Source organism: Cryptomeria japonica, chromosome 1, assembly GCF_030272615.1.
Source record: "Cryptomeria japonica chromosome 1, Sugi_1.0, whole genome shotgun sequence".
NCBI lineage: Eukaryota > Viridiplantae > Streptophyta > Pinopsida > Cupressales > Cupressaceae > Cryptomeria > Cryptomeria japonica.
In genome coordinates this window covers 89,185,837-89,196,350 of record NC_081405.1, presented here as the reverse complement: position 1 = coordinate 89,196,350, position 10,514 = coordinate 89,185,837, and the positions used below count along the sequence as shown (strand labels likewise).

General features: G+C 36.3%; 1 protein-coding gene across 2 annotated transcripts in view; it reads left to right on the top strand.

The window, feature by feature from the left end:
- The first annotated feature begins 6,692 nt into the window (after window positions 1–6,692).
- LOC131041904 (probable beta-1,3-galactosyltransferase 12) overlaps window positions 6,693–10,514 on the top strand; it is a 71,920-nt gene continuing 68,098 nt past the window's right edge. The window contains exon 1 of one of the 2 annotated variants that reach the window (XM_057975135.2): window positions 6,693–7,345. In XM_057975135.2, coding sequence (XP_057831118.1) covers window positions 6,960–7,345 — 386 coding nt within the window. In that variant the 5' untranslated portion in view covers window positions 6,693–6,959. The remainder of the gene's footprint in view (window positions 7,346–10,514) is intronic. The other variant, XM_057975136.2, reaches the window with a different exon arrangement.

Here is a 10,514-nt window from a genome sequence, read left to right as displayed (position 1 = left end):
CCTGCTCCAATCGCTAGCCCTCCTCTCCCCCTGTCCATCATAGCTCGCCGAACTGCTCTCTCCACTCGACCTCCCCCATCTCTATCCCTGTCTCCTCTCCTCCCCTGATATCCTCTACCCCGTCGTCCGCCTCCGCCTCCATCATCTCCGTCATCTCCATCTCCCCCAACATCCTCCTCATCATCATCGAAGGTCGACTGCATCTCCTCAGGATCTGATATCCTGGCAACAACACGAGCTGCAAATAAACCCGCAAACTCATGGGTCATCCCTGCGTCTAATATCTTGGGAGCATAGTCCCATATCTGACCCGCTAAGCTGGAGAACTCCTCTACAGCTGCTCCACTGTCAATGGTAGGACCCCAATCAGGTACGTCCTATCTCCGACATGCATACAGGCAGGTCCCCTGTGGTATACCCTACTGCCGACCATACTGCCTCAACACCTTGCCCACCTGAAATCTCTCTATCACAAAGGGCGTCCGCCCTATCAAAAACTGGCTCATAAAAACATAAGGCATCTCTAGCCCATCCTCTGCCCAGACCTCACAATCTGTATACGGTTGCCAGATGACCGTATCTATATCATCCAGAACCCTCCTCCAATGCTCCAGTTTGCCCAACTTATGCTAGACAACTAGACCCCTATAACCATAAGCATATGTCCGTCCAGTAGGCCTGTCTCTATCCACCAGTGGTCTCGTTGTTGGAATGTGCTCCCAACACCATACCTGTAAAAGTGTCACGCCAACTAAAAAACTGTCGTAACCCAGATACACAACCTCATGCAGGTCCCTGTACAAGTGGGCTAACATGGCTGATCCCCAAGCGAACCTGCGGCCCTGGGTCACCATCTCCTCGAGAACCAATCCCTAGCTCACAGAGAATCCCTTTGACCTACAATCAAGACAAAGGGATCCACCGATGAACCCTGATAGTATTGACGGGAGAGGCGCATAATCTAAATCTAGGAACTCCTGCCATGGGATCTCATACCCGCATATCGTCTCATCACGAAAAATGCACCGCAGTGCCTCAGTACCACTCTCCTCCGTCTGCTCATATGGCAATAAAGCATCTGCTACGGGAATCTGTAAGATCCTATAACAGTCCTCTGGAGTGACTGTCATCTCACCAGTAGCAAAGTGAAAGGTGTTCGTATCACTGTGCCACCTCTCGGCAAGCGCTGTAAGTAGACCCCGGTTCACAGTGAACCGAGGCATGTCTAGCAAAGATGATAAACCACATCCCTCAATCACATCTAGGTCAGCTTGTGCCAACCGAGGTATCAATGCCCAAGGTTTGGGAAACTGCTCCCGCGACTGCACCACTCCCAATCGCTCCTGTCAAAACACAAAACAAGTTCAATATCAGTGTCCACATCAAAACAAAGATATCAAAATCAAAATCACATCAAAAACATGAAACAATTTGCTCATCTAAACAAGTTCCACATCATATCATATCAACTTGTAACACAACTCAAGTTTTCAAAAACCATATCAAAACTTGTAAAACAACTCAAGTCTCCACATCACATAAACTTGTAAAACAAAACAAGTTTCCCACCCATATCAGCTTGTAAAACAACTCAAGTTTCCAACCCATTTTAGCTTGTAACACAAATCAGGCTCCACACATTGAACTTGAAACAGTGCAAAAACAAATCATGGTTCGATCAAAACAACACATTCATATCTACATCAATAACTTGAAACAAATCACAAATTAAATCAAGTTATATCAACACTCATATTGGACACATTTTCAAAAACATGATCAAAGACACAACAAATGGCAAAAATCCACCTCCCCAGGCAAAACTGACCTTTTCATTTGTAATTTTTCACATTCAAAAATTACTAACTCTTGCAAAACCCGATCCATGCGCTAATTAAACCTGGTTATGCGCTAAACTACACCCATGCGCTACCCTGTTTTCTCCACGCGCTATTACGTCTACCGTATGTGCTAGACTACCTCTATGCGCTATCTTTTTTTCTCCATGCGCCACCCAACCTACCTTAAGTGCTAAAACCGACTTATGTGCTAATTTATCCCATGCTTGCGCTACCTATTTGACCCTATGCTCTAGGTCTAACCTACGTGCTAAATCCCCCTACCCATGCGACCCCTTGTGGACCCTATGCGCTATGTTTAACCTATGCGCTACCCTTTTAACTTGGCGCACTACCCTATGTTCATCATGCGCTAACCTACGACCATGCGCTAACCTAAAACCTTCATGCGCTAACCTATTCATTTTCGGATGCTACCCTAAATTAATACCCTATGTGCTACCTAATTTATCGTATGCGCTAAACGAGGACTTCTATGCACTAAATCGTTAAAATCGAATTTCAAAAATAAAAAACGGACCAAAAATGATCAAATTCAAAATTAAAAAAAGGGTCAAAAGCGTTGACTTACCGGTGGTCTGTATGCGGCAGGTCTTTGATGCCTCCAAACGCGCTCAAATCGATGCGTAGAATAAGGAATAGGCATTTTGTCTTCTCTCCAAAAGTCCCTTTCTCCAAAGTCAACAAGCACAAATGAAACAAATCAAAGCACTTTTTCTCTTTTATAGGGAAAAATGAAATTAGGGTTAGGGAAATGAGCATGTAATTTGCTCGCGGTCTCCCTCATACCCTAAAACACGTCAATTATCGGGAGATGAATCAATTTCAATGTTTCACCTAGCCAAAATCTTGCATACCAAACGCAAATTATCAAAATCAAATCAATTTTTTCAAAATATTGATTCATCTCCCAAGGGGGCATTATCACCATCGTTTATCAAATCTGGGGCATAACATGAAATTCATAAAAACGACATCGATCATAAAATCGCAACAACACATCATTTTCTTTGAAATAACATGCGCACACACGTCACTTCAAAGATGGGCAAAATGTAGACGTATAAAAATGACCATATTCCTAAATGAATATCTTATGTTCATTTCTCTATTTAATTAAATCCAATTTAATTGAATTATCCACATTCCTCTATTTAATTAAGTAAATTACTCAATTAAATTCACTATCCCATTTAATAGGATAAATTCATTTTATTCAATTAAAGCCCCTGTCCACTTTTTAATTAAATTCAAATTTAATTAAAATAGTTATCTTAAATTAAATAAATCTAATTTATTTAATTGCAACCAAATTGAATTAAATTCAATTAAAACCTATTTTCCCTCACCCACTTGCAAAATCCTACACCTCCCACTTACATCCTAACCCTCTTTCTAACCTCTTCTAGATTCTTCTAAACCTAATTAATAAACCCAAACCCATCCATTATCCCTTTTCCCTAAATTTGAGGAGGTCACTTCTCAAATTTGGAGCAAAGTCTTCAAAATGCATTAAAACCTTTATCTAACTTGTTGAATGCCCCCAAATTTGGAAGGACTCTTACAAAGTTATCCCCAAAGTCTTCATAACCATTAATGGTTAACTCAACCCTCTTACATGGTTAAAGAATTTCCATAAACTCAACCTCCATCTAACCCAAGGGTCTCATCAAGCATTTATTGCTTTGACCATGGTTATCCTTAAACCTTTGCACAAGAGTTTATCCTTTGGGTAAAAGCTTTATCCAATGGATAACCCTAACTTAACCTTAACCCTTAACCCCTAGGGTAACCACGAGGTCTTCTCAAGCATTTAATGCTTCTTACATCTCCTCTCAACCAACCTTATGTTGACAATTGTCACCATTTCATTGGTGCCAATTGCAAACATGGATTCCCAACTTTCAAACTTGGCCCTTGATTGCCTCTTTCAATCCTGACCATCCATTGCCCTATTTTTGCTATAAATAGAGCTCTCATTCCTCCATTTTCATCATCCAAGTCTTTAGCATCACACTTGTACTTAAATCCATTCAATCTTTCATATCTCATTTTTATGCTCAATCATTTAGCTTCTCTCTTAAACAAGAATTAATCTAAATATGCTAATTTAGAGTATATTCCTTATCATTTAGATTAAATCATGAACCAATTTAGTATGCTAGGATAGTCTTGTTTACTAACCTTGTCATCTTATAGCTAGTTTATTGCATTTGTAGCATCATGCATAACTTAGGATGCATCTCATATTAAAATCAAGAAAAGCATCCCTCGTTCTTGCATTTGCCATCCCTAAACCATTTTGCTCAGTGATCTGAGAGCAAAAACATTGGTTTGAGGGACCGTGCAAGATAGAGAACCATGGAACCATCCTTGGGAAGCTGAGCCATACTCCATGACTCCGTAGCTTGCACCAAGAAGTCCTATGGGTGTGTGAGCAAGGCTCCATAGAGCTCCATTTTTCACATATTGAGTTCTATCGGCCCGCTTTTCCTGCATACACTTTCTATCCCTTTTCCAAGTCAATTTAAAGTTAGTATTAGGTGATCAAATAGGAAGCCGACCTATAATCCAGAGGTTTGCTCTCATAATAGGATACCCATAGCCTCAGAGCAGTCTAATGTGTCACTAGATTGCAAGAATTTCAAGCTTGCATTGGGTGCAAATCCCAGTGACAACAATTAGACAAAGGAAAAAGGATGTGATCTACATTCAATCCTCTTTCATTGAATCAATTGAGTTCTCCCTTCCTCTAATGTATTGTTTGGAAAGTTAGATCATTTCCTAGAATATAAGGTTTAACTTGTGAAACCCTATTTTTCCATCCATTACAATACCAAGATCATATTTGTAGTTGAAAATTTCTTTTATTGGATGCAATTAAATGTATACAAGTCTTATTGTACAATGTGAGAAAATTAAGGAAAACGTATGGAACCAAGACCAAAATTGAATCTAATTTAAAATCCCCCCACCACCTCCAATTGAATAACTATGAATAAAAATTTAAATTAAAAAATTATAAACTAAAGCAAACTTAGGATATGTGGATATGCTTATGATATGTTTGATGTTTTGTTGCTCTTCAGAGTCCCTAATATGACATGTACTTGGTCTAATAGAGTCTTTTTATAATTTGATTGAGGATGCAAGTTGATTTGTAGAGTTCTAGTCTTTTTTAAATTTTGATGGATGGTAGTTGGGGATTAATGACTAGGATATGTTTGATAAAAAAATAATGGTTAGGATTGAAGATTGGTTTCATTTGAGATTTGGTGATGGGGTTTATTTTAATTTTAAATTATGGACGAGACATGGACTTTGTCATTGATGTGGATGATATGTTTGATGTAATGTTGCTCTTTAGAGTCCCTAATATGACAATACGCACTTGCTCTAATAGATTCTTTTTATAATTTGATTGAGGATGCAAGTTGATTTGCAGAGTTGGGATTGATTAGGTGAATGACTAAGTTTCAAAGTTTATTTAAATTTTGATAGATGGTAGTTGGGGATTAATGACTAGGATATGTTTGATAAAAAAAAAATGGTTAGGATTGAAGATTGGTTTCATTTAAGATTTGATGATAGGGTTTATTAAAATTTTAAGTCGTGGATGAGACATGAATTTTGTCATTGATGTGGATGATATGTTTGATGTTTTGTTGCTCTTCAGAGTCCCTAATATTTCAACATGCACTTGCTCTAATAGATTCTTTTTATTATTTGATTGAGGATGCAAGTTGATTTGCATAGTTGGGATTGATTAGGTGAATGACTAAGTTTCAAAGTTTATTTAAATTTTGATAGATGGTAGTTGGGAATTAATGACTAGGATATGTTTGATAAAAAAATAATGGTTAGGATTGAAGATTGATTTCATTTGAGATCTGATGATGGGGTTTAATTTAATTTTGAATTGTGGATGAGACATGAATTTTGTCATCAATGTGGATTAGATTAGAAATTGAGATTTTAGTCTAATTGATCATATAATAAGATTACCAATTAATTAGTGGAGAGGGATGTAAGAATTTTTTTAATTAAATACACTTATTTATTTAACTTGATGATGGAGGGAATGCTAAAGGGTTAATCATATTTAATTAAATAAATATAATTTACCTAACTAATTAGTTTTGTATGGTTATGATGGATTTAAGATCATGTTAAAAATGGTGAAAATGATCTTAAGATTGTGATGTTAAGTGTGTTGTTAGGACATGATCAATTTTAAGTGTCTACGATTATCATTCAAATATATTGAACAACATAATTATATAAATACAATAAATACTTGAAGCAATAATAAATTTAAAATCAATTAAACTACTCTAATAATGAAAAAAATCATTATTCTACTGTAAGTAAAAAGAAAAATTACCTTTGAATATATTTCAAAAGGTCCCTCAGATCAACTCACTCAATCGAATAGTCCATAGTGTGGATCAACTCATTTGATCTCACAATCACTTAAGTAGTCCAAAGTGTGGATCAACTCACTTGATCTCACAATCACTTTAAGTAGTCTAGAGTGGGCTCACTCGATCTCATAATACTTTTAGATAGTAGATTTGATCTCTAATTTAAATGCAATGTGTAGTGTGAAATCCATTGCACCCCACCGATTATAAGAGAGTCAACTCACTAACCTTCAATTCCTCTCATATAAAAATAAATAAATTTTATAACATATTTTCTTAATAAATATTTATTTAAAAACAAATTAATGCAGATACCACTTTTGGAATGCTAGGTAACATCACTGGATAAACTCGTAACTTTTTTTCTCCTTTTTATTTTTTTGAAAATTCCACTTAATTTCCAGGAAGTGACATCCGACTTAAAAATAGGAGCGCAGGGATCAATTTATTTATGCGCTCTGCCAGTGAATTTGTTTTTTAAGCAACAGAAACATGTGCAGATAAGAACAAGATCCAACATATTCTTGTCCCTTCCAAACGGGGATTGCAAGGAAGCTTGGAACGAACTCGTCCCAACGCTCACCAAACGAACTGCAGAAGATAAAACACTCTAATCAAAATCGGTAAGTCATCAAATAGGCAAAGCAATCAAGGTGAGAAAAATCAGACGGCTTCGATGAAAATGGCGTCAAAGTTTCTCCCGTTGTGGCAAAACGGCAAACACAAATCACGGTTTCAGCAGAAATCATGCGGTCCACTCTTTTCAATCTTTTGCCTTTGTGTGGGAATTATAGGAACTTCGTTCGGCGTATTTGCATTGATAAGAGGGAGGCCTGTATATAAATTCAGATGCGGCAATGCGGAGGACACGCTGAGAAGCCTTCATCTGGGAGGGGCCAATGCCAGGTATTTGGGATGGCCTGGGGGTTTGAGTCAATTGGAGGAAGAAACCAGACATAAGGTCTTGGGCGTCGTCGGAATTCAGACCGGATTTGCTTCTTCCGAGCGCCGGAAAGCTTTGCGGGAAACATGGTTGCCCTCCGATCCGGACGGCTTGATCAGGTAGGGAAAAATATTTTGTCCTTGTTTCGCTTTTACTTTCAATTACTCTGAATTAATTATTCTTTCTTGTTTTTATTTTCTTTTCTTATTTTTTTTCCAATTTTGTTTCTCCCGATCGAAACAGTGACCTGTCAGGAATCCCTAGGGTTTATTAGTCTAATGCTTTATTAAATGCTTCTGGATCTGCCTGCGTAGCAATGTAAGTACTAATGTTCTGGGTCTCTCTCGTCATGAAGGCCAAGAGATCATATGGCAATGCTTGATTATAATTATCAAATCTCTGGTGTCTGGAGAGGAGTAAGTGATTTGAGCTAATTGGTTTATAATTGGCACCTCTTATTCATCTAGAGATGCAAATCAGCTGGAAAAGTAAAATCCATAGAAATCCTAATATAATGTAAAATATTAGTGTTGGAGCTGAACATCATCCTTTCTGAATATAAACTGTTATGTTTCCGAATGCTAACTATTAGCAACTAACAAATGAAGGCAGCGATCACTATCTTAAATTGCCAACCACAATGTATAATGGCTTAAAACCTGTAAGTAACACGAACAAGGTTGCCTGCAGGGAATAACACGAACGAACATTACTCTGGGTCTTGCTTCTATCAAATTCACATGGGATGTTGCATTCAACAAACCTTTGGCTTAGAGTCTAGACACAACTATCGATTAACATCTTCATGGTAAATTTCACTCAGGACTTGTATTTATTAACTATTGGCTAATATGCCACAGCTGAAGGATATCATTCACTGAATTCGCTAGACTTGCATTCAGCCTCATCCATAGTTGCATCTCATTTTCATTTCTTCATCTTATTTTCTGGAATTTGAACTTAGGGCTCCATTGTTAAAGTCCTGGCCCCTAATACTACCACTTGAACTTGTCCAGTTTGACTGGGTTTAATTTCATTGTTGAGAAGTTCATGTACTTTTATAGTTTCTTTCATTATTTTTTCCCTATTGATGGGAATTGGAGATCACGCTCGTAACTTTTTCACAATCCTTAGAGCTGATTTGCTTGGGTGAGATGAGTATTAAAGTTAGAATTATCAATCACACAGCATTTGTTAATAAAATGTTTTGGGACTAAAGTTATTTCAGTGAATTGACACTAAATAAGCAAATCACTGGAAATTCAAAATGAAAATCAGCAAGAAAACCCCTAAAATTCATTTAGAAGATTTGTGATGGATGCATATTTGTCAAAGTTTTTCTTGCCTGTTATTGGGATTTGAATTCACAAGCCGTTCATGATTCTTACAGTTAATTTTCCAATATTGGAGGCAAGCATTAATAACAAATTATCAAAGGCATAGCGTTTGAATACAAATGTTAAGTTATTAATAAGCTATTTGAGCCAACTGATTCCAAATTAGGACCTTCACTTGTTGCGAATCGGCTGACAAAAGAAAAATGAATATCAACAAAAACAAAGTCCTACAATACAGTTAAAAGATTGGCGCTGGACCTGAACAACATGAATTCTAAATATAACCGATCAACTTCTCTATGACAACAAATAATAACTAAAAAATTTACTTCAGGAAAGTTAATGGTAAATATCTAACACTGTAGGACCAAAAAAATTGTATATGTAAAGTTCAGTAGGTCACATAACAACTACGGTAGCTAGACTTGTACTCAGTATCCTTACTCTATGAAAACTTGACAATTAAAAGATAAGGTAAAAACCAGCATAATTAATCATGAGATTTTGATTCAAGAGTAACTCAACTAGCTGAAGATTAACTAGTCAAGCACTTATGGCAATAACTCATAAAAGAGTTAAGTTTGCTCATTCTTTTGGAAATTAGAGTCAAACTTTTATTTATGAATCTACATTAGAAGATAATTGTAATTATGAGAATACTGGTACTCCCAAGAAGAAATTTCCATGCACAAGGTTGCTACACTATCTTGGTTCAGGCGAAAACTTCCTCATATTGCAACTCAAATGGGAAGATGGAAAAAGATACTGATAAGGGCACTTTGTGCCTAATATTGAAGCAAGAAAAGGGTGAAGTTGAAGAAAGTGAGTATTGATAGTTTACAAGTGTCTTGTAAACAGATCTAATACAAATGACAGCCGACCTTTTTACATCAATGATGTGAGTGTCTTATAAGCTGCAGAAATCTTGTGTAAATTCTATGCACCTTTACTGTCCTAGAAATCCTGTAGATCTCTTGAGGATGTTACAAAATTGTGTCGTTTATACATTTTTGGTTTGAATATTCATTTTCAAGGTTGACTCTTCCAGCTGCATTGATTTCTCACTAAAATTCATGTGCACCTAGTTTTTGATCTGAATTGCTTAAACAGCTTTGAGAAAGTTAATTTGACGAAAAAAAGCTCCGTTCTAGCTTTTCACGTTCAAGTTTTATAAAACTTCTGTAAGATCAGAGTAGGATCTTTTCTTTGTCTACGGCAACTAATAAGCTTATTTTTTTCAGAAGCACAAAATATTTCTAGTTTTCAAGGATATGGCAATATTCAGGCTATTTAGCTGTAGTGATTGTACTTTTCTTTGCTTTTCTTTTTTTATAAAGAGACATGTATGAATTGCCAACCCTATAACAAATCAAATTTAATGATATCTTGTTGCATAAGCTTCTTCTCAGTTCTCTTTGTATCAAAAAAAATTTGCCTCTTATGGATTAGAATGACCGTGATGAGAGAAAATTGTGTTTAATGTAATAATATTCATGTGATGTCCCTTGTGACTGACAACAAAAGTAGGACTATTAATTATTACTTCAATCTTGTCTTGCTGCTGGAGGACCTCTCACTAAGTTGTCGAACACTTTGTTTGGGTTTTCTTAGAAAGGCATTAGAGAAAGCTCTGTAATGAACAATGGATGATTCTTACCAATGAGTTTTCCTACAACAATGTAATGTCCCTACTTAGAAATTTAATTTAATAATAAATAATAATAATTATAAAATACAAAAGAATAAATATAAAAATAAAATAAAAATATAACAGAATATAATTAAATATAATTGAAATTTGATTAAAGTTAATGAATGGTCAAAAGGCATGAAATGATAAGTTGTGACTCCCTCAAACGTGAGATATAAAAGGGAGAAGAGAACCTCATTTGAGGAGGGGAGAATTTGGAAATGAGAAGTGCAGATCTGATTGTGGAAGGTTGTGTCCCTT